A 24,522-nucleotide genomic window follows, 5' to 3' on the forward strand; every position below is an offset into this window, starting at 1 on the left:
CCCTCCAGGTAGCCTCTGCCTGGTCAACCAGACATGCAGGGTTCCTCACCTCTTCCAGACTGGAAGGGATTTCCCCAGATGCCAATGCATAATCTCTCTTCCCTTAGAAAGCAAGAGCTAGCAGATATTCTGGCTTATTCTAGGATGTCTAGCCCCTTCTGAGACAGTGGCAGCAACGCCCACTCCCGCTGAGAGAGTCTGTTCCCAGAGTGGTTGAGATGGCAGCCTCCACAGGGCGGCAGAAGCCTCTTTCACCTGTCAGGCCTGTTTTTGCTGCTGGTTTTGTGCCGCACAGTTGCATTGTCTCTAAACTCCTCTGGCCCTTCCCGGCATCGTTTGTTCATTGTCCCTGAACCTGTGAGTTGGTCAACACAAGAGGCTCCACATCTGCGAGCCAGTTCCTGGTTCTCTTCCTCTGCCCTATTTCCTGGCCCATTCAGCAGCTTTTTCTCGGTGGGCTTTACTCAGGCATTCTGTGTTGGGAAAGGTGGGTTGTTTGCTGTTGGGTTTCATGTTTTTTCTATTCCATACTGTTTTTTATCCACATTCTTCCAATATTTAAAAGAAAGGGTTGTGTGAAAGGCTTAGCATTTTTCTTCTCACTGAAAAAAAGGAATGCAGAATAAATATGTTAGTTTTCTGTTATTCAGAGGTTACTTTAACAATTCTTTTGAATTTACTGTGTTTTATCTCCTCTAATGTTCAGGTAAAAGCATTGTTTTGAGCAGATAGTGCCAGCTGTTGGAGAAAAAGAGGGTGCTTTGTGTCTTTCAGCTTTGACTCAGCATGATCTGAGTCAACACATGGCCAGATAGGTCCTAAAACACCAGGCCTTTCTATTCCCTCGTTGCTCTTATGGGTAATACCAGCTAATTATGTTTAAATTATTAAAGGTGTTAAACTTCTTCCGTATCAAAACCCAAGTCCCTGCCTTAGCTAGGTATAGAAGAGAACAGTTAAAAGAACCGGTGGCCAGTGATGGTCACTTTGAACTTAGAGTGTGCTGTGTGGAGAGGCATTTGACCCTCTCTGTGTGACCCCAGCAGGCAGACTGAGACGTGGGAGTCAGTGGAACAGGAGCCACGGAGACAGTGAGTGGGGGTCGGGGAGCAGGGGCCATTTCAGGATGTGGGGAAGGTTAAGTCACAATGGCCACTAGCAGCAGGGCTGCCCTGAATTAGGCACTAAGAACTCTTTCAACTCTGAAATGCTGTGCCTCTAATTTGGGGTATTAAGTTTGGTGATATAACCAGAAAAATAGGACACAGTCACAGATGTAGTGGGATAATGGAGCTGTCAGCACAATTTTATACCAGGTTATCTGTCCTGCCTTCCATTAGATGAACATTTGTCTCTCCATACAATTTCCTGTCCTGTTTACTTCTTGAAATGCTGTTGCTGTGAACAGTGGCATAAATATCAGTAACAGGTTCCTAAGGAAAAGCCTTTCTGTCTCCTCACCTGCCCCCTTCCCAAGAATTAAGCATAAGCTCCCGCAGTGCTGTCAGGATGGCTTATGAGGTTTTCTTTTTCAGTTGGTTGTCATAAGGGAGTTTTGTTTTTTTGGTTTTTTTTTTTTTTTTGGAAAAGGGCCAGGCCCTCATTCACTGCCTGCCCCGCCCCCGAAAAGTCCCTGCTTTAGAGGTTTCTTTTGTTCTTCCTAGAGAACCTAGGAGCAGTGAGGCAGTGTTTCTTACCTCATCTGTTCTGTTGTAGTGTAAAAATATTACATTTAATATATTAAATTTGACCTCATAATACCAAGCTGTCATAAGGTCACAGATGGTTCTTGGTGGTAAAGCCTATAGTCTTTGAAGGTTTTGTTTGTTTGGAGACAAGGTCTTGCTCTGTTGCCCAAGCTGAAGTGCAGTGGCACGACTATGGTTCACTGTAGACTCCACTTCCCAAGCTCAAGTGATCCTCCAACCTCAGCCTCCGGTGTAGCTGGGACTACAGGCACATGCTACCATGCCTGGCTAAGTTTTGTATTTTCTGTAGAGATGGAGTTTTGTCATGTTGTCTAGGCTGGTCTCGATCTCCTGAGCTCAAGTGATCCACCCGCCCTGGTCTCCCAAAGTGCTGGGATTACAGGCATGTGCCACTGTGCCCAGCTGTCTTTGAGTTTATAAATAGCATCAAATCTCACAGAGACTCTTTTGGGAATGAGAGCTGAGGGGTGGTAGCGAGGTTCCATTGGCTATTGTCGGGGAGGATAGCTTTAGGCTCTGCAGCTGGAGAAGCACAACAGAATGAAGGATCACAGCAAGGATATGTTGGTTTTGGACTGTTTTACTTTTCTTGAGTTTTGGTTTTTCTTGAGCTTTATACCTTCCAGGTGTAATTACATATAATCTGAAACTTCTTTGTAGCTGAAGCATTGATTTCTCTGCATTTATGTGTTAGAGTCCCGGATAGGACTTTTTATGAACTCCATGGTGAGTCCTGGTCAGTGCTATAGAAACAAGAAAAGCCATTCCAAGAAACTTCACCAGACTTCTTCGGCACTGGTCACATCACAGAACAAATAGCTGATCTTACTTGTTCAGATTCAGGGTACTTCGGCATAGGAGAATGTTTTAGGAGAGAGGCACTTGGTCTCCCAAGAATCCAGAAATAAGTAGGTCCAGGGAAAAGCTCTTTGAGGGAATTGGGCCAAGTGGAGAAGAATCCGAAGTTCCCAGGTAATAAAAATAATAATAAAAGTTATACTCGGGCCCAGCGGGGTGGTGCATACCTGTAATCCCAGCACTTTGGGAGTCTAAGGCAGGCAGATCACTTGAGGCAAGGAGTTTGAGACCAGCCTGGCCAACATGGTGAAACCCCATCTCTACTGAAAATACACAAATTAACTGGGCGTGGTGGCACGTACCTGTAGTCCCAGCTACTCAGGTGGCTGAGGCAGAAGAATTGCTTGAACCCAGGAGGCAAAGGTTGTAGTGAGCCAAGATTGCACCGCTGCGCTCCAGCCTGGGCAATAGAAGGTTATACTAGGAGTACCTGAATTGAAGGCAGAGGTTTTTCATTGTAGTGTGCATTTGCCCTGCTGTACATGTTGTATTGTTAAGAGAATCTAGTCACTCTCCAAAGAACCGAAAACGGGTAGCATTACAGCCTGCATCTTCCTTCTTCCTTTAAAAAAAAAAAAAAATTATTTCGCCAGGCGCGGTGGCTCACGCCTGTAATCCCAGCACATTGGGAGGCTGAGGCAGGCAGACCCAAGGTCAGAGATCGAGACCATCCTGGCTAACACGGTGAAACCCCATTTCTACTAAAAATGCAAAAAATTAGCCAGGCGTGGTGGGGGGCACGGGCACCTGTAGTCTCAGCTACTCAGGAGACTGAGGCAGGAGAACGACGTGAAGCTACCCGGGAGGTGGAGCTTGCAGTGAGCTGAGATTGATTATGCAACTGCACTCCAGCCTGGGCAACAGAGCGAGACTCTGTCTCAAAAAAAAAAAAAAGAAAGAAAAATTATTTCATTGATTGGTTTCTATACATGTTTTCTTGGAAATAATAAGGGTGCTAATCAAAATGATCATTTTTTCAAAGAATACATAGCTGACATATTTTGGCAGTAAGAAATATGCACAAAACTGGGCGCAGCGTAGTGCGCCTGTAGTCCCAGCTTCTCTAGAGGCTGAGAGAGGATTATTGGAGCCCAAGAGGTTGAGTCCAGCCTGGATAACATAGTGAGGCCCCATCTCAAAAAATATGAAAGGAAAAGAAATGGATGTGACCTGATTGAAGTCATTTTGAAAATTAATTAAAAGAGTTAGCATAGGGCTCAAGGCAGGGGTTGAAAAGCAGCTTGGAACTTGGTCCAAGCTTTTCAAGTCCTCGTCGTCCCATTCGAGTTTTCAGATTTTTCTCTTAGCTTGTAAGATACTGAGGTGATTGTCTCCGAGGCTGGAAGGACTCTCCTGTCCATTAAGCGTGTAATCTAGTTGTTCCACTTGGATATGGGGCCAATTATGAGGTTTTCCTGCCCTCATCTGGGATTGGCCCAGCTGTCTTTTTTGTTTATTGAGTGGAAAGGAGAGGCCCTACGTAAGGGCCTTCCTGCGTTTTCTGCTGGTGCCTTCTGGCATCCACAGTGCTGGGACCACCAACTCACCATGCTGAGATGTGACATGTCTGTGTCTTGCTCAGACCTATGCCAGGTTCAGGGCGGGATCCTGAGTTCATAAACTAATGCTTACCGCATGGACAGCTGGCAGTCATCTTGTCACCATGCTTCCTTCCTTCAGCTGATTCACATGCAGTCTTTTTTTTTAAAAAAAGGTAAAAAGATGTGGTCCTGGGCTGACTGTCCCCCTCTTGGTTTGTTAAAGACAGTGCTAGGAGAGGTGGCCCCTCACCCAGGCAGGTGAGTCTTCCCTTAAGGGTGCCTTCCCAGCACTGTGTGGTCATTGAAAGAAAAAGAAGGTAGGTTGATGCAGTGCGGTTACCCCAGAATTGGCTCCTTGGGGCAGGAGTGGGGAGGGCAGTCACAGATCCACAGGCATCAGTGATTGGGCTTCTGAGCACCTTTTGAGATAGCAAGATCCATTCAGAATAGAAGCAACTATGAGAAAAGCCAGAAATGGGATTTAGCTTATTCTTTTTTTCACTTTTAAAGCATACTCTTTGATCAGCAGAGCAGTAGCAGTTGCTATTTTTGTATATTGTTACCAGCTTAAACTCATGTTCTTGAGGATTTTTTTGTGAGCAAGGGAAATGGGAACAAATGGCCTTCCCTACATGCTGGCATGCTGAGGGACAGCCAGTGGCCACCCAGGAAGCCAGTGCTCCGTGACATCCACAAAAGGGTCTGCAAGGCCATCTGCGTCCTCTGGCCCTGGGGACAAAGAGGGTCTGTTTTGTTTCCAGGTTTTCCTTTGGTTGAATCAGAAGTGAATGAAATGATGATGAAAATAGATGATGAGATGCTGAAAATAGTCGTCGGTTACTAAAACATGAAGGTCTTTGCCTAAAGGATGCAGCAGTGTCTGCTCTACAGAGGCCAAGGCTATTATAGTGGTTGAGGCAGGTGCTGGAGTCAGATGGGCCTGGTTGAGTCCTGGATTGAACTCTGGTTCTACCGTTTATAGAGGGCATACTGTGCTTCGCCAGGCCTGCACACAGGTGCGGCTGAGTCACTGACGTTTTGGTTTTGCTTCCTGCAAGATGAACAGAATACATAGCTCTTACATCTTTCCTTAGAAGAAATGTAAAAATACTTCTGAAACTTCTTTGAATGTGGAAGAAAGAAAAAAATTAGTATTGAGCACTTTTGGGAGGCTATTTTGTTTGATTCAGATCTTCATAAAGTGGCGGTCTCTTCTGTAAGGAGAAAAAGCTGTTGACTTGGGGGCCAGTCTCTGAAGTGCTTAGCATGTCGTCTGTTGTATCCTAGGCATTTGAGCTGGCAACGGGAGATTATTTGTTTGAACCACATTCTGGGGAAGACTATTCCAGAGACGAAGGTGAGTATTAGTGCCTGCTGAATACCTCGTTCTGGGTCTCCTGCCAGCCCTGAACTTCTGTAGAGTACTGTATTTTTGTACTGAAATAGAGCCATGTTTTTGGTTTTCAAACACCAAATTCAGATGCTTTTCCTTTGAGTTTGACGCCCCCTCAGTCTCAGTGAATGGGCAGAGCCTGTCTGGTACAGGCAGCACTCTAGTGAGCCCTCAGGGGCCTACACCAGCGGCTCTTCCTGGCCTTGCACAGGGCAGGAACCCAGCTGGCTGAGAGAGGACAGATGATATAGACCTGAAACCTCTCTGTGGTCCTTTCGACCATTGATGTGCTGCCCATTTCTCTGTCCTGTTTGGGAGCTGAGTTGAAAACCCAGGATTTCTGGCTTGAATTCCATCTGTAAACCTGACCATCTCCATGCTTATTTGCTTGCGTTGCTGGGGTGGCCTGGGGTGAGCTGGCCTCAGTCACTGTTACTGCTCCTGGTGGTGCCTGAGGCCTGCCATTCCTACAAGCCCCTCTGCATGGATGTGCTGCAGACACTGTTGATTTGAATCTATTTCTGATTTTTTACTAATTTCAATTTTTCCCTCTTCTTTTATCCCATCCTTCCCTTTGCCCCTCCCATTCCCATATCCTTTTTTCTCTCCTCCATAGACCACATAGCCCACATCATAGAGCTGCTAGGCAGTATTCCAAGGCACTTTGCTCTGTCTGGAAAATATTCTCGGGAATTCTTCAATCGCAGAGGTAGTACCTCTTCTTTTTGAAAAGCGCCACGATGCAGACAGAAACTGAAGAGCAGCTGCTGATTTTAGCATTAATGGTAACAAAGGCATTTCTCCTAAATTCAAAACGCAACCCAGCAGAATTCTTGTGCTGATAGAAAAGTTGTCAGGGAAGACCACATTTAGCCCTGTGCTGCGGTCACCCTGTTCACCAGCCCCTCTCCTGTGCCCTCCAGCTCTGGATCCTGAATCCAGCAACGTGAGGAAGGCCTGTACTTTTGGTCATTCAAGTTGCGCTCTGTTTCTGTCTGCGCGGGCGGTAGTAGTGTCTGCATGCAGTGTACTGATTAAACTGTCGTGTGTTTCTGTTTTGCTGGCAATGTTTCCCAATGCAGATCACATAGCATTGATCATTGAACTGCTGGGGAAAGTCCCTCGAAAATACGCTATGTTGGGGAAATATTCCAAGGAGTTTTTCACCAGAAAAGGTAACGGTATTTATGCAACACTAATTTTCAGCATAGTCTTCTCCCAAAAGGAGAAGTTGTGCATTCGTGATTGGGCAGTGGAGAAAGATCTGGAGTTTCACAGCTGGGGAGTTCTTCCGAAGAAAGCTCTCAGGAAATAAACCTGACCCATCTGATACCTGGAGTAAGAATTTTGTAAGAGAACAGCATTCCTGATAGCATTTTTCTCCTCTGCTTCTCTCTTTTCTTACTCCAAGTTACCAATCTGTGTATTCATATATTTATAAAAAGGAATTTAGATGATTGTTAAAAGCCAGCTAGACTTATCTTTTCATTTCTTATGTCATGGACTCTCTGTAGTGGAACAGAGGTGGCCTAGAGACTGGACTTAATGAATGTCCAGGGACATGGCTTTTGGTCTGCCTGGGTTATTTCTGTAGTGGGTGTAGGCCTATGAAATGTTGCGTTCCTCACAGTCTTAAAAATCACATCCTGTGTTCCCAAAGCAATTCTTCTGCTGCAGCCTCCCAAGTAGCTGGGATTACAGGTGTGCCACCATGTCTGGCTAATTATTTTGTATTTTTAGTAGAGACGGGGTTTCACCGTATTGGCCAGGCTGGTCTCAAACTCCTGACCTCAAGTGATTTACCTGCCTTAGCCTTCCAAAGTGCTGGGATTACAGGCATGAGCCATTGCGCCCAACCTGCTATACTTTTTTGTGATGAGTGTAGTTGGTCCTTTTAACTTCATATTTTTCAGGTTAGATTTTTGTTTTTGGATGTGACAGCCCTTAATAAAGAACTTTTAAAGTTGATGTGAGTAGGACATGGACTTTTAGAAATTTCTGAAAGTCCTAGATGCTCTATCTCCCTCACTTAGCTAAATTTTGAGAACCACATTGATTTTTTTTTTTTTTTTGAGATGGAGTTTCGCTCTTGTTGTCCAGGCTGGAGTGCAGTGGTGTGATCTCAGCTCACTGCAACCTCCACCCACCATGGGTTCAAGTGATTCTCCTGCCTCAGCTTCCCAAGTAGCCAGGATTACAGATGCCCACCACCATGTCCAGCTAAGTTTTTGTATTTTTGTTGGAGATAGGGTTTCACCATGTTGACCAGGCTGTTTTCAAACTCCTGACCTCAGGTCGTTCACCCATCTCGGCCTCCCAAAGTGCTGGTATTAGAGAGGTGTGAGCCACCACGCCTGGCGTCAAACTGATTTTTTATTTTCCTATGAGATAAGGAATTTTTGTGGAGTAGTAATCTTTATTACTCACTTTGGTGAGGTTTGGCTACCCAGTCCTTATATTTAACTTTAAATTACATTTTCCTGTTAAGTGTACAAGACTTGAGAACTGACTGTGCTAAAGATGGTGGTTTCCTGCTGCATTTACTCTGGGCAAATTGACTACACCTCTCAGACTTTATAGGATCACCTGGTGAAGGCAATTTGTGAAATATACAATTAGATGTAATTATTTTCCTCATTACCTTTAAGACTTAGCACAGGTATTGTCAGGAAAAACCATTTGTCAGACAATCAGTAATTATTTTTGGTTCTGAGAATCCGGTCTCTGAGTCTAGGCCATGTTAGCCAGGCACAGGGTTCCCCTCCCCACACGGAGACTCACAAGCACAGGCCCAAGTGGAGTCAAGGGCAGGAAAATGGCTTTGCTGTTAAGCTGTGTTTAGTAATGGAGCTGGGGCTTAAACCTGCTGTGAGAATGGCACATCAGGTAGTCTGTGAACTTAAGTTACCTCATCTGTCAACAGGGGTTCTTTCAGGTTGGCTGTTACAAGAAAGTGTAAGAGTGTGCCTTTACAGCACTGGGCACAGCTGGAGCTGTTATTATTGGTAAAGCAAAGCTATGAACAGGAAAACACTGGAAGCTTATGAACTTCTATACAGCAGTGTTACTGAGAAAACAGGCTGAATTTCCCTGGGAAACTTAGAGAAAATGTTATTTGAAAATAATTGGGCTGGGCATGGTGGCTCATGCTGAGGTGGGTGGATCGCTTGAGGTCACAAGTTCGAGACCAGCCCGGCCAACATAGCAAAACCCCTTCTCTACTAAAATATAAAAATTAGCTGGGCGTGGTGGCGGGTGCCTGTAATCTCAGCTACTGGGGAGGCTGAGGCAGGAGAATTGCTTGAACCTGGGAGGCAGAGGTTGCAATGAGCCGGGATCGTTCCACTGCACTCCGGCCTGGGTGACAGAGCAAGACTCTGTCTCAGAAAAAAAACAAGGAAAAAACTGTGAATTATTGTGGCCTGGGATTCAGTATGGCCTGGGGAATTGTGTTTTTATTGAAGGCAGGCCCTCCCACATTTCAGAATGTTTCCAGAGCTGGTGGGGGAGATGGCCTGGTCCCTGGGGCACCGTGGCTGGTAGGTGACTTGCTGTGAGCCCCCAGCTGTGGGTCAGATGGGAGTTGGGCCTGGCCTATTATGGAAAGAGAGAACATGATTGACTTGTGATGCTCTAGAGGGGAAGGAGAGACCTGAGAGACATGGGGCACAGCATCTGCTTGGGCACCATGGTTTAATGAGCCTCATTTTCCACTGTGGTCATCTGGTACGGTGAAGACCAACAGCAAAGTCACTCAGGAATTGTTCCTTTAATTGGAACCTTTCCTCATCAACAAAGACCCACTTAGAGTGACCTGCCTCTGCATTTGTCTGTTTTTTTTTTTTTTGAGATGGAGTCTTACTCTGTTGCCCAGACTGGCACAGTCTCAGCTCACTGCAACCTCCGCCTCCCGGCTTCAAGCAATTCTCCTGCCTCAACTTCCCGAGTAGCCAGGATTACAGGCGCCTGCCACCATGCCCAGCTGATTTTTGTATTTTTAGTAGAGACAGGTTTTCACCATGTTGGCCAGGATGGTCTCAAACTCCTGACCTAAGGTGATCCGCCCACCTTGGCCTCCCAGTTGCTGGGATTACAGGTGTGAGCCACTGCGCCTGGCCATGCATTTATTTGTCGTCGTTAATTGTCTGTCTGTTGGGGGGATCGAGGACTCCATACTGGAAGGAAAAGGGACAGAAAGAGAGGCCTTGAATGATGAGCAAGCAAAGTCACTGAGTTGTTGGAAGGAGGGGCCTGTAAGCGGCCTGCAGGCATGGAGCTGGTGCAGGCATCTGCTCTTGGCCTGTCACTCCTGTGATGGTTCGCTTTGTTTCAGGGAGAGCGGCCTGCATGTGGCCATAAATGGCTGGAAGGTAGCTTCCACGTGGGTCTTTCTGTCAGCAACCTTGCTCCCTGAGACAGCTTGTGGATGTGTATCTCCAGGTTACCGCCATCATCACCACATATACTTAGGACTTGTGTGATCGAGTTCTTTTTGAGCAGCTTATTTGAAGGTAACCTGCAGAGTTAAAATGCATTTGGCATCCTTCTTAATGAGAGACCAAAAATATTTTGACTTGGTGTTACTCTGGTACCTACAGTTCTTTTTTCGGATGTAAGAGAGCATTTGTGACTAGGTGAGAAATCCCCTGAAATGACTGAGAATTGGGGCTTCAGTTCTTTCCTGGTTATAATTTCTAATGGCAGTAGAGATCAGAAGGGATTTAGGGTGTTTACAGAAGTCACAGGATAACCTTATGAGGAATGACGGCCCGTCATGGAAATAGATTTCATCGTGTCTCTCAGGATGAGGGGAATGGCTTGCTGCATGAAAGATGTGTTTTGGCATGTTCCCCTAAGTAATATGTGAATGTACATTTTGGAAATAATGGAATCTTAAAAGTAGCCATTGAAACTTTTTTCCTAAAATACCTAAAAGACTTTGTGCTAGAACTGATAAAGAACAAAATTTAAAACAGCTGTTGATATGCCTCTCACCTTTGAAAGCAGTTACTGATGGAGAGTGCCTTCCCAGGAGGTTTTCCCGCTCTGTCTCCTCCAGGTCAGAGGCAGATTTTCATCCCTGCCACGTGGCCAGAGAAGCGTGGGGTCTGTGTGTTAAAGTTGAGCATCAAATGCAGCTCATCTGTCTCCTCTTGTGTATAATTCAAGAAGCCATGATCATTACTAGTTTGAATCATTCTTTGGCCAGAAAGTTAAAAATTGAGCTATATTTTTGGTCAGGGAATGTAATTACAGCTCTCACCCTCTTAAGGATAATTTGCTGGACATGAGCCACCAAAAAGCATTAAGAAACTAGTGTGTTGAGAGGTGGGCCAATAGAAATCAGCATGTCCATGAATTTTTTTCCCTGTCCTGTCTTCAAGAAGTGGGTGGTCCCCAGAAGCATTTCAGCCCTCAGATCATGGTAGAAAAAGCAGTGCAGCCGGGAGCAGACCTTCCTGGGCTGGTCACCAGGGATTTTTCTGACCGTTCAGCAGGTGCATTTTAGTAAAAATTGCTGCATTGATAATGGGATCATCAAAGGAGACAGTTTACTTAAACAAACAAACAAAAAACTGGTCTCTAGATGAGAGCATCAAGTGTGTTGGGATAAAAGAGAGTGATTATGTGTGCATGTGTGTGCGCCTGCGTGTGTGTGTCAGACTACAGACCTTAAATACAATTGAAAATTTCAAAAGCAAGACGCTTCTATGCAGCAGCGTAAAATCCACATTTCCCCGAGTCAGGGACAACATCAAGAAAAAGATGAGAACTGAGGGCTAAAACCCAGGAGCTGAGTTTTAAAAAGACATACCTTATTCTGTATTTTTAATATTTAGTGTCTGAGTTGAACTTGTCACAATGTTTTAAAATTATCTCCTGAATACCTAAAAAGCAACAGATTCTTCTGATGTTGTAAAGAGCAACGAAAGCTCTTTCGTGGGCATTTGACAACCTCACGGGGCGTTATCACTGCCACTCCTCTTGTTTATCCCTCCATCAGGTGATGGGCGTTTGGTTTCCCCCACTTTTTGGCTATTATGAATGATGCCACTATATGATCATTAATGTACAAGTTTGTGTAGGCTGATGTTTCCATTTCTCTTGAATACATGTGTGAAAGTTTAAGTATAAATGTTTAAATTTTGATGAAGGCCAATTTATATACATTTTACAATTTATGCTTATGATGTCACATCTAATTGCCTACCTCAAGGTCATGAAGATTTACTTTTCTAGGAACTGCTTAGTTTTAGCTCTGAGGCATATGATCTGTTTTGAGTTGATTTTGTATGGGATGTGAAGTAGGGTTTATACACATTTTAAACTCCAGTATTTACCCACATGTGGTTGTCTACTTGTATAAGAATTCATTCAAATCTCTTGTCTGTCTCTTGCTTTGTATTGGTATTTCTTGGTAGGTTTACTTTCTACATGCATCTAATTGATGCTCATCAGTTTTGTATCATGGTTTGCTTTGTAATTACCACTGTTCATGTACATACAGTCTAGGATTTGCCTTTAGAGTCTTCCCACATGTAGTGTGGAACCTCGTGGGCTGCTTTAATTCTGGAATATGACAATTTCATGGATAAAATAATATATTTTCCTTCACAAACCACTTTAAGATTCAAGAGAGGTGTAATAGAACTTCCCTGTTTCCTTAGATGGACTCTGCAAGTCCAGGACTGGCCAGTACAGCTGCTGTCACAAAGCCTTTGCTCTGCAGGAGGAGCCTTCCTCAGAGCCTGCTTCCTGCTGGCTTTCCTTGGCTCTGTCAGGCTGTTTGTCAGAGCACATTCAGAAGCCTGAGGGGCTCCTGGGGAACAGCACAATTGGCCGCCAGGCTCATGTTTGCCTATGTGTGTATGTGTGAGTTGATACTGAGATTGACAGCTGATAGTCACAGGAAGGGTGAAGTGATATTCCACATTCTTTAAGGAGAACAGGCTAGAAATGGAACTTTAAAAAAATTAAAATTGTCACAGTTGTCTTGTTATTTGCAAAACTTGTTTCAGTGAAACACATCTTCATATATTTTCTTTTCTTTTCTTTTTTTTTGAGACTCTCACTCTGTTGCCTAGGCTGAAGTTCTGTGGTGCGATCTCAGCTCATTGCAACCTCCGCCTCCTGGGTTCAAACAATTCTTGTGCCTCAGCCTCCCCAGTAGCTGGGATTACAGGTGTGCACCACCACGCCTGGCTGATTTTTGTATTTATTAGAGATCGGGTTTCACCATGTTGCCCAGGTTGGTCTCGAACTCCTGACCTCAGGTGATCTTCCTGCCTTGGCCTCCCAAAGTGCTGGCATTACAGTCATGAGCCACCATGCCTGGCCGATAACATTTCTTTAACTTGTTAGGGTGCTACTTTTATAATAAAAGCAAATGGTGAAAATGTGTTTTTAAAATGTGCTTTCCCCTCTTATTCTTAATTATCATTCTAAGTGATGGAGGTGTCTCCATTTCTTGGGCATCGTCTGCAGGGCTGGAGCTGGCTCATGGACTCAAGGCCCCCACTCACCCAGTGAGGCCACTCTTGTTGTGTCGGCTAGCAACAGGTACAGAGTTGGGGGCTAGGGCTTTGTGTTTGAGTAACCTTATCAGGGACTTCCAGGCAAGGTTACTTCTTATATTGAGCTTGAGGGTTTGTACACATCATCATTATAGCATCTAGATGCATTGATTTTCCTTTGCATTATAAAGTTTTTCCACAAAACAAGTTCACACTTTTTTTTTTTTTTTTTAAGAGGCGGTTCAGTGTTTTGTTATATTGCAGTGCTGCTGTGTGCTCAGGACCATCGGTGTTTAGGACTGTCCTGCATATACTGTTGTTTATAGACTGCTTTGCACATACAGTCTTTACCTTGTCAAAAGTAGTTAGATATTTTATGCTGCTCCTTGCAAATATTTGTACCAGTTTACAGTATGCCTAGTTATGGATGAATAGTTTCTCATGGCCGTTCAGTGTTATATTGTTTTGCTCACTGTTACTGTGCAGCTGTTAAGCATTTATAGTGGTAAACCTTATCTTTTCATGGAAGATTGTACTTAAAAGATGCCTTGTTGATGGATCTTAGTTTAACACCTGGCCTCTCAGAAATAGGTTCCTTTACTGTTCTCAGCAGACAGTGCTTCTCTGTATTTGCCTTTATTTGCAAACCTGGAGAGTATTTATTCTGAGATAGAATAGATTAATGTCATAAAAGTTTGCTCTCCTTCCCAGAGAACTTGGTTTAGTCATGTGTGCACTTTCTTTGTTTACTTCACTGTGGCTGTGGTGAGATCAACAGTCTAAATCAATATAGTCATATTACAGAAAATGTGGAAATTGAAATTACCTACTAACGAAAGCTGGTGTTTTGATTCACTTGATTTCCATCTTAATGAGCGTTTTAATGATCTTGTGATTATCTGTAGGACATAGTTTGACTGTTCCTTTACTGCCTAATGTTGTACCATGATCTTCTCCCATGTTGTTAAGTAATACTAAATACTATTAAGTGAATCTACCTTGGTTTTCTTTTAACCACCATTTTACTATTATTGGCTCTTTGTAATTTTGCAAGTACATATAATTTTGTGCCAGCATATATTAGGCATGAATTTGGGGTGGTGCAACCAGGGTTTATCTCCTTGGGCTGGATTCCTAGAGCCAGAATTTTGGGCTTAGAGGGATAAACCTGCGGTCTCTGCTCTGACTTTGTTTTTATGGAGACTATGTTTCCTTCAACAGGAGATCCCTTCCTGCCTCTAATATTGCAGGTTCATTTCTTCATCAACACAGACCTGATGTTTAGTCTGGATGTGATGCTTAACTCTATCTCCAGTCCTCATATTGGAAACAGAAGCTTATTTTACATCCCAGCCCCTTTAGCAAACAGTCCTCTTAAGAGATTCTTTATGCAGAACCCTGTGCAGAGCATGATTGCAGCTCTGTAGACATACTAGTGTGTAAGATCACACTTTACAATAGACACAAAAGAAGAGCCGTTGTGGGTAGGATTGTAGGCTCTTTCCCCTTTTGTTCTTACAATTTTCTGTAATGTTCTTTTCTTTTCATTTTATTTTTAAAGGGGAGGGCTTTTCTAAATTAACTTGAATGGGTGAAACAGAACAAGCCTCCTGAGAACACCTTTGTGAGCAGAGCACTGATTATCTATTGATGCATCTCATGAAAAAAATTTACTTTGTTTAAATTATAGCAATTGAAAGTCAGCCCTTGTATGAAGTGTGCCGTGCAGGTGCTTGAATGCCTCTCCCTCCCCCCCGAGACCTGGCTGCTCTGGGGTGTGGGCACGGGGGAGTGTTTCCTCTGCAGAAGCTGCTCAGGATGCACTGAGGGGCACCTAAGGAGGCCTGTGGGCAGGGGAGGGGGGTCTTGTGAAAACTTCAAACAGGCAGAGAAAATGAGTTACTTACAGTGAAATTATCTGGAGCTTTTGACAGTTTACTGCCTTTTTGAACAGGGTTATGGGGAGACAGGGTTTCGCCCTCTTCCAGGCTGGAGTGCAGTGGCATGACCTTGACTCACTGCAGCCTTGGCCTTCTGGACTCCACCAATGCTCCTGCCTCAGCCTCCTGAGTAGCTGGCATGTACCACCGTCCCCAGCTACTTTTTTTCTTTCTTTTTTTTTTTTTTTTTTTTTTTTAAAGTGGAGACAGGGTCTGGTCTATGTTACCCAGGCTGGTCTGAAACTCATGGGCTCAAGGGATCCTCCTGCCGCAGCCTCCCAAGCAGCTAGGATTGCAGGTGTCAGCCACCGACCCCAGCCCTTTTTTGCAGTTTTGACTAAAAAATAACCTTTTTTTCTCTTATGAAATGACCATTACAGCTTGTAGGCCATTTACTAGCTTGTTCGTCTTTCTGTTATGTTAACCAAAGCTGCCTGTAACCCACACTTTTCATGCTGCAGCTAGCACAGTTTGTGAAATATAACTTCAAGATTTACAAATTAATGTCCTAGGATCTTAGATTTTTACAACAAATGCGTAGACACGAATGGTGTTTGATTTGGGTTGGCCTCAAGTTTGCAAATTTTATGAAAGATCCCAGGTTGAAATGAGTGTGGCATGCTTCAGCCTTTGGAAAAGAAAACACTCTAGGCAAAGTGAGCCCACTCCACTTCCTTAAAGAAACTTAGAACTAATGTGAATGAACTATTAACCTCTATTTACATCCACCAGGCTTACTTGAAATATGCCTTGGTCATATGTGCATGTAATGATTACTGCCTAGCAGGGAAAAGCTGGTGTCCTTTGTTGTTGCCGTGTAAGTGTTGAGCAGGTGGTTGTCCGCTTCATTGAAAAGAGCCTGACTGGACCAACAATGGGGAATGCAGATTTGGAGCTTTCTTGACATTGGCCTGTTTTTTCCCCTGTAGGAGAACTGCGACACATCACCAAGCTGAAGCCCTGGAGCCTCTTTGATGTACTTGTGGAAAAGTATGGCTGGCCCCATGAAGATGCTGCACAGTTTACAGATTTCCTGATCCCGATGTTAGAAATGGTTCCAGAAAAACGAGCCTCAGCTGGCGAATGCCTTCGGCATCCTTGGTTGAATTCTTAGCAAATTCTACCAATATTGCATTCTGAGCTAGCAAATGTTCCCAGTACATTGGACCTAAACGGTGACTCTCATTCTTTAACAGGATTACAAGTGAGCTGGCTTCATCCTCAGACCTTTATTTTGCTTTGAGGTACTGTTGTTTGACATTTTGCTTTTTGTGCACTGTGATCCTGGGGGAAGGGTAGTCTTTTGTCTTCAGCTAAGTAGTTTACTGACCATTTTCTTCTGGAAACAATAACATGTCTCTCAGCATCATTTCTTGTGTTGTGTGACATTCAAATGTCCTTTTTTTGAATGAAAAATACTTTCCCTTTGTGTTTTGGCAGGTTTTGTAACTATTTATGAAGAAATATTTTAGCTGAGTACTATATAATTTACAATCTTAAGAAATTATCAAGTTGGAACCAAGAAATAGCAAGGAAATGTACAATTTTATCTTCTGGCAAAGGGACATCATTCCTGTATTATAGTGTATGTAAATGCACCCTGTAAATGTTACTTTCCATTAAATATGGGAGGGGGACTCAAATTTCAGAAAAGCTACCAAGTCTTGAGTGCTTTGTAGCCTGTGTTGCATGTAGCAGACTGTAACTGCTCCAAGGAGTTGTGCAAACTTTTCATTCCATAACAGTCTTTTCACATTGGATTTTAAACCAAGTGGCTCTGGGTTGTAAGATGTCATTCTCTATATGGCACTTTAAAGGAAGAAAAGATATGCTTCTCATTCTAAAATATGCATTATAATTTAGCAGTCCCATTTGTATTTTTGCATATTTTTAAAAGTACTTTTAAAGAAGAGCAATTACCCTTTAAAAATGTGATGGCTCAGTACCATGTCATGTTGCCTCCTCTGGGCGCTAAGTTAAGCTCTACATAGATTAAATTGGAAAAGAGAAACGTGTTCATTGTGTGGAATGAAAAAATACGTATATTTTTCGAAAAGCATGATCATGCTTGTCTAGAACACAAGGTTTGGTATATACAGTTTGCAGTGCAGTGGGCAGAATACTCCTCACAGCTCAAAGGTAACAGTGATCACTTTCATTCCATAGGTAGCTTTACGTGTGGCTACAACAAATTTTACTAGCTTTTTCATTGTCTTTCCATAAAATGAAGTTGAGAAAATGATTTTCCCTTTGCAGGTTGCACACAGTTTTGTTTATGCATTTCCTTAAAATTAATTGTAGACTCCAGGACACAAACCATAGTAGGCAATACAATTTTAGAATGTAATATATAGAGGTATATTTAGCCTCTTTTAGAAGTCAGTGGATTGAATGTCTTTTTATTTTAAATTTTACATTCATTAAGGTGCCTCGTTTTTGACTTTGTCCATTAACATTTATCCATATGCCTTTGCAATAACTAGATTGTGAAAAGCTAACAAGTGTTGTAACAATAATCCATTGTTTGAGGTGCTTGCAGTTGTCTTAAAAATTAAAGTGTTTCGGTTTTTTTTTTTCCAGACATTGCCTTGGTCATTGCCCTATAAATGATAGAATCAATGAACATTTGCTATCAGAGTAGTGTCACTAAAACTAAATACCAGCATTCCTGTTGCAGCAGATGTAGTTGTAGAACATACATTAAGGCTTATTATAAGGAAATCATTTATTATTTTTTAAGGGCAGAAGGGATTTAGGAGAAAAGCTACAGTATAGATTGATTCTCTAGAATTTCAGTGATCCCTTTTCATCCATGGTTCATCAAAAACATACTGACTGCATTTGTTTGATCATTGCAAACTTAAACCAGCATTTGCTGTTAGGAAACAAGACACATAACCCTCTTAGGAATTACCATTACATCTCATACCATAGTGAGACAGAATGGATCATTCATTCCTTTCTTTATGAAATGTGCATGCTAAGTTTTTCTAATGAGGCTGTAGGTTTCCATGTAAATTCTATGATAGATAGTGGCTGTAGACTGGTGATACTATCCATGATTTCTGTAAGAAACATCCTTACAAGAACCATAGAGCACAATTTATATCTTCCCTAAGTGTAAAAGGATTTTTATCAGGGTGATAGTATACTTGAATGAAATTTGTCTAATGCAGTTTTTGCTCATGTTGGAAAATAAACTAGATTATAAATTTTTACAGGTGTGTCCCTTATGATAAAACAGCTTAGAACAGTTGTTCTAGAAGGAATATACATTTGTATTAGGCATAATACGGTTTTATCAGATTCTTGGCGGCTTGTTGATAAAGAATGCACAAAAACTAAATGAGAACCACTGGTTATGCTAAACATTCTGACTAGCTCTCTGACTTTAGTTGAATGTCCTGTTTTTTCCTTTCTGTAGTCCATGTGAAATCTTCATGGAAAATGACAAGCAGTGGATCACATATATGTTTATAGCAGATACAGGAGCTGGCTATCTGGAAATTGGCAGACAGAACTGCCCAAAGGCAGAGAAAAGGTGGATATAAGATCTGCAAAAAGTCATAAACTTTTTAGGTGAAAACTGATTTATTGACTTGCTTCTTCCCATACCTGGACCACACATAACTTGTTACCCGGATAAAGGAAGGAAACTTTACACTGGAGTAGAGAACTTGTTTCTATCCATAGTTCAGATTATTTCCTAAATTCTCCTTTTTTCTCCCCCTTTTAAGTAAGTTGAATGAAATTTTAGTAGAAGACCATATTTGGGAGTATACACTTCATCAAGGAATCAAATAAGATTCTGCAGTTCACACGAAAGCTTCTGTATGCATATTTCTGTAGTAGGCACATTTCAAGCCAGTGAAGAATTTAAACTGCTTAGAAGGACAGACCTTTTAAGAAGAATATTTATATTTCACACACTAGTTACCTTTATTCTGTTTGAAACTATCAGGACAGATGATGTAAAACTGTTTCTTCTCAGATGTTTCTTTACTATAAATACCGTACATAGAATTTTGTTGGACAAATCGAGGATGGCAAACTTGGCCTATGTTCTTCTAAAATTTCAAGCTGATTAGGATTGAGCCCTAAATGAGCTGCGTTAATATACCATTGTTTGTTAGCTAATTTTCAAAAGAAATTCAAAGTGTGAAAACATGACTGAAGGAGGTCACTCAGTCATTTTAGTGTTTACTTTCTCTGATGCACAGAATTTGTATCCTGTGCCAAATTATGTCAGGTAATTGGATGAGGAAAAATGTGTTGATAAACAGTATCATTATTATTGGATGTACTTACTGAATCCTCCTCAGAGGTAGAAGACAAAGGCTGGGAAATTTTAATTTTTCCAAGATTATAACTAGCATTTTATATTTTAGCAATAAAAACGTTCACTTAAGAGGCCCGTTTTCATTTCACTGAGAGATCTAGGAATAATGCCTTTTTTCTTTAGTTTTGTACACCCAAGACAAGTTTTCCTGTTTTGGGCAAACTACCCATATTTTCAAACAGTTGTTGCACATTGTATTCAAGAACTACTGTAATGCATTAGTGGTCTGGATTCATTTTGTATGATGCCACATCCTTAATTGACCCAGCACAATCATTTCAGTAGTTTCCTATGGCTCCTGCAAAAATGCAAACAACCCCTTGCTGCCTCCTGTTGCTGAGGTAGTAGTTGCTAAAGAAAATTGAAGGCTCCTTACAAACTATATTTGAAAACTAGAACTTCTGTAGAAACACACAGACCCCGATCTTAGAAGTTGTACAGGACAATTTGGTAAAACTGACATAATTGTGATTTATTAACATGAATTAAAATGCCCAACCAGTGCTTCAATGTGACAGTATATTTAAAATAAAAAAGAAATTAAAGGTCATATACTGTACTACTTTCACAAAGATCACACAGTTTTGCAAAAAGACTTGTCATATGTACAATGCTATATATCAAATGAGAAAAGCTGTAAGCAATTATATACGCAAAAGAAATGCAGTATTTACAGTTTGTCAGGAGACACTAGAAATCATCTATACATTAAATTACATTTTGCTTGCAAATAACTGGTAGAACAAAAATGAGCCATGTCCACACCAAAATATAAAAATCTGTATTGCCATTTTTATACCTAAGATGCATTCACAGAACTGCTGCTGACAGGAAAGGGGAGAAAAGAAAAGAAAATCCTCATAGTGCCATTACTTAGCTGAGTACTTAATGTGTAGGTATAAAATAATAGAACATTCACTAAATGAATTTAACTGCAACAATAAAATTTAAAGATCATACAGCATCAAATCAGCATCAGATCTGCCAGAAAAAACAGCTGGAATGTTCACTTACAAAATAAAGATACCTAATACTGGCTTAACAGCACATTTTTAAAAGGAATTTCAAAAAGCAAAAATGAGAAAAATACAATGAAAGAGCACTGGTGTTTTTTATACAAAGGTTCATGTACAAGCTTTAAAAAGTACCTTAACAGGTACATATGAAATATACAGTTTATCTTACAGAACATTTAAAAAAATGTTTTTGGAGTCCATTTTAATGCCACCCTGACCCATGGTAATTGTTTTGAAATGTTGGTGGCACCTGTGCTCTGTGAATTGGAATCTGTCCAGGCACTGGAGATGCCTGCTGAGGTCCTTGAACCCCATGTGGCAGGGCCACAGAGCCAGGATGAGGACAGAACCCTGAAGCAGTAGGTGTTGGAATACTGTTTGGTCCTTGGGGCTGGAGATGAGGACCTGTGACAGGTAATGGACAATGTGGCCCTGTTCCAGAAGGCTGGTGCTGGGGTCCCGGTCCCAAAGTGGTATGATGTGTAGCTTGTGAGGGATATGGTGGTACAGCTGGATGAGCACTCGAAGGAAAAAGTGGAGGTCCTTGATGAGGTGGGTGGTGTAAGGCTTGAGCCGATGTGGTATGATGCCCAGAAGCCAAAACACTGGAAGGTGGCGGTGGAGGGGGTGGTGGGGGTGCTGAATTTACAACATGCTGGTGTTGTGCTTGTAGACCTTGGAGTCCTGTGGAAGGATGGGGTGGTGGATGGTGATGAGGGGCAGGACCGGGAGGGGGTGGGGGTGGGGGTAAGTGGTGTCCAGCAGTTTGAGAATGAATATGCGACCCAGGGGTGACCGCATGAACAGGCCCTACTACATGTGCTACAGAGTGTTGCTGATGGGAATTCGGCTGTTGTACAAGGTGCGGTCCTGGAGCAGGCGGTGGTGGAGGAGGGGGGGGGACTACAGCAGCAGCAGTTTGATGGTGAATGGTAGGGTTCTGAGAGGGCAAAAAATGCCCTGGAGTCACATGATGTCCTGGAACTGTTTGCTGGCTTGTGGTGCCAGGAAGTGCTTGATTTGGTCCTGATGTAAACACAGTTTGTTGAGAAAGACTACCTTTGAGCTGATTATAATTCTGAAAGGTTGCAGAGGGCTGCTGGTTTTGATAGTAAGACGAAGAAGAAGGAGGTGGAGGAGGTGGAGGGGGTGGTGCCGTGCTGTTCAGACTTTGTTGGTTAAACTGACTGTATGTTGCTGCAGATTGTCCTGAGGGTGTCTGTGTAAATAATGTTCCAGAAGTTGCCTGCTGAGTATTGGCTTGAAGGTTCTGTGCTGCTGGATAAAAGTTTCTCTGAGGCTCTCGCTGAGGTGTTCCAACTTGAGGTGACTGTGAATGATGAGGCCTGTAGGGAGATCCTAACTGCTGTGAAGGAGGCTTTGGTGAAAGATAACCATGCTGTGCAGGTGTGTGAGGCGTGGATGACTTTGGAGGATTTTCTAGGTGAGGTGATGGAGGACAGTGCAACTTTGTTGGTGCAGAAGGCAGCTTTTGTGAAAGTTGCTCAGATGAATTACGAACGTGTGTCTGAGGAGGATGATTCTTTGAAAGTGCTTGGCTGTTATTCGACAGCTGTTTTTGTTGGAGCTCTGTTTTTAGGTGAACACCGTTTTCAGCTTCGGATGCAGTAACTGTGGAGTCCCATTGGGGATCTGGTTTTGTGAATATTTTCCCGTGTGCTTGAGCAGGAATTACAGATCCAGGTGAACCAGGCTATGAAGAAAAAAACAAATTACATACATTTAAGGAACATTTTGTGTACCTTGAGGTTTATTCTCGTTGGTATTTAATAGTACCTAAGTATTAATTTTAATGAGGGGCAGGAAATAACATCCTGGATATGTCAGTTATGGAGGCTTGGGATGTTAAAAAGCCAATATTTTTCAGTTGTTCCAAACAGTTCTGAGAGTGAGCTTAAAGTGAATTCTCTGGGTTAACTTTTATTGAAGACAAGTTGAGGAAATTTTTTCTTCAACTTTACTCTGTCTTTTTACCCCTGAGCAATGAAACCTGTTTTTGAGCCTTACTCTGAAAGAACTCCAATAGCAAGTTTCAATTTTATAATTGAAATTTCTATACCCAACCTAACGATAAATTGATTTGGGTAAATAAACTTGCTCCCTCAAACCATTTTGATTTTTAGTACCTTTTCATTTTCCTTATACACTGTTCAGATATAAATAAACCAATATAAGACTGTTTAAATGTCTATCATCAAAGAAAGATAAATCTCAGATTCCTTGTCTTTAGTTTCCAATGATATACATGCCATACTACATTATTACATCTTGATCCAGGATGAAGATATCATTCCTTTTAAATGATAAAACGACCTTTTGTTTTTAGATAATTCGCTGGTTAAGAATTTCATTACAAGGCTATGAATTTCCTAGGCACCACTAGAATAGAGGTGGGTGGAACATTTGAAGAAAATGTAAGCTGTTGAAGTGTGCTTAGAAAACCTGAACGTCTGGTCAGAGTTATCCATCACATGTTCAGTAAGAGAGAACAAAGAAAGTAGTAAACACAATTGAGTATGTCCGACAGAAAAAGTGTCCAGAAGTCACAAACTGGTACTTGATATGGCAGAAAAACACTGCATATTATAACCATCAGCTTTTCTGCACTCAACCTAAAGTCCTTTGGAACCCATTGAAAATTACCTTGCTCATTTTTGAAGGACTTTTACAAGTATTTTGAGAAGTATCTGGGGATGGACATTCACTTGTAGTTGTGGGTTCTGGATTTTCAGGATCAGGGTCTATAAAGCAGAAGAAACCTATAGTAAGTGTAAAATTACACAATAAACACTGTTTTAACACCACAAAGCAACGTACATTCTACTATCCAAACCAACTTTTTATAAAGGCTCTCTTTTGTCTGATTTTAAAATGTGTTAAAGAATAACATTATTGGTCATCTGCTTACTGACCTTCCATAAGTTCACTGAAAGAAGGGACTGGGCCCTTAGCTTGCAACTGGGGAATGTGATTTGAATGAGATGAAGGTGAAGACTGAACATGACTCGGTGAACATGAGACACATGGTGATTCTCCCCCTAGAGATGAAGCAAAGCAGACCCAAAGAGAACATTAGAGCTGCAAAGAACGAGGATGCAGATTGATTAACTGACTCCACTTTCTGGTGAAGGAACAAGCTCACTTACCACTATCTTTATCTTTTCGGTGATCGCTGAGAAGTAAAGCTCTCTGATAACTCCTTTCTCTGACTTGTTCCACTGAAGTTGAGGCAGTCCTTTAAAAGAAAAATCACATTATCCTCTATTGAAAGAAACTACTGCTAGCTACATTCTTTGTTGATTCATAGTCAACATGTACTGTCAGACCAAGGCTTTTGATCTACTGGGAAAATACTTTGGTGTTAACTTTTGAAAATAGTTAATCTTGACAGGGCATGGTGGCTCATGCCTGTAATCCCAGCACTTTGGGAGGCCAAGGTGGGCAGATTATGAGGTCAGGAGTTCGAGACCAGCCTGGCCAGCATGGTGAAACCCAGTCTCCACTAAAAATACAAAAAAAAATTAGCCGGGCATGGTGGCGGGCGCCTGTAGTCCCAGCTACTTGGGAAGCTGAGGCAGGAGAATCACTTGAACCCGGGAGATGGAGCTTGCAGTGAGCTGAGATCGTGCCACTGCACTCCAGCCTGGGCGACAGAGCAAGACTCCATCTCAAAAAAAAGTTAATCTTCTCTTATTTTGCTGATTGCTCCCGGAACTGAGATTATTATCCTTATTTGAAGGACTCAATTCCTTTGTCTCCAGCAATTTATTGGTGAAAAGAAGGCAAGGAGTGTATTAACATTCAGAATGTCACTTTTTTTTTGGTTACCAAAGGTACCAAAACATGCCCCTAACAAACTGCTATCAGGATTGCATGCTTTCAGGTGGAAAGGGGACCAAGGAGCAAAGTGAGTGTGGCCGCCTGCCATTTGCCATGATCCATCCTATATGCAGCTGCTCCTATTCCTTGTGAAGAAGCACTAACCCTCGTTGTTCTTTCAAGGTAACTGGTAGAGGTTATAAAGGAAGTCTGCAGAATTGTTGACTCTGATAAAAATTCTTTGGAGAGGATATTTGTGTGTAAAGAATGAATAAATTACCAAGGAATAAATACAATCGACATTTAACAACACAGGCCATACACAGCTGGCTTAAAATCCTATTAGCAGAGAGAATCTTTTAAAATTGTGAC

At 42.2% G+C, this 24,522-nt stretch overlaps 2 protein-coding genes across 18 annotated transcripts in view; one reads left to right on the plus strand and one right to left on the minus strand.

Moving 5' to 3' along the window:
* SRPK2 (SRSF protein kinase 2) overlaps positions 1–17,536 on the plus strand; it is a 290,037-nt gene extending 272,501 nt beyond the window's left edge. For 3 of the 15 annotated variants that reach the window (XM_033193842.1, XM_033193839.1, XM_033193843.1), the window contains 4 exons: positions 5,396–5,465; positions 6,118–6,210; positions 6,584–6,676; positions 15,885–16,069. In XM_033193842.1, the coding sequence (XP_033049733.1) occupies positions 5,396–5,465; positions 6,118–6,210; positions 6,584–6,676; positions 15,885–16,069 (441 nt within the window). Of the gene's footprint in view, positions 1–5,395; positions 5,466–6,117; positions 6,211–6,583; positions 6,677–15,884 lie in introns of all 15 variants that reach the window. The other 12 variants (XM_033193846.1, XM_033193837.1, XM_033193844.1 and 9 more) reach the window with 8 other exon arrangements.
* Positions 17,537–18,855: 1,319 nt separating this feature from the next.
* KMT2E (lysine methyltransferase 2E (inactive)) overlaps positions 18,856–24,522 on the minus strand; it is a 99,729-nt gene continuing 94,062 nt past the window's right edge. For 2 of the 3 annotated variants that reach the window (XM_033193830.1, XM_033193831.1), the window contains 4 exons: positions 23,478–23,566; positions 23,244–23,369; positions 22,975–23,072; positions 19,746–22,024 (listed from right to left, as the gene is read on the minus strand). In XM_033193830.1, coding sequence (XP_033049721.1) covers positions 20,513–22,024; positions 22,975–23,072; positions 23,244–23,369; positions 23,478–23,566 — 1,825 coding nt within the window. In that variant the 3' untranslated portion in view covers positions 19,746–20,512. Of the gene's footprint in view, positions 22,025–22,974; positions 23,073–23,243; positions 23,370–23,477; positions 23,567–24,522 lie in introns of all 3 variants that reach the window. The other variant, XM_033193832.1, reaches the window with a different exon arrangement.

This window comes from Trachypithecus francoisi, unplaced genomic scaffold, assembly GCF_009764315.1.
Source record: "Trachypithecus francoisi isolate TF-2019V2 unplaced genomic scaffold, Tfra_2.0 Lachesis_group4, whole genome shotgun sequence".
Lineage (NCBI taxonomy): Eukaryota > Metazoa > Chordata > Mammalia > Primates > Cercopithecidae > Trachypithecus > Trachypithecus francoisi.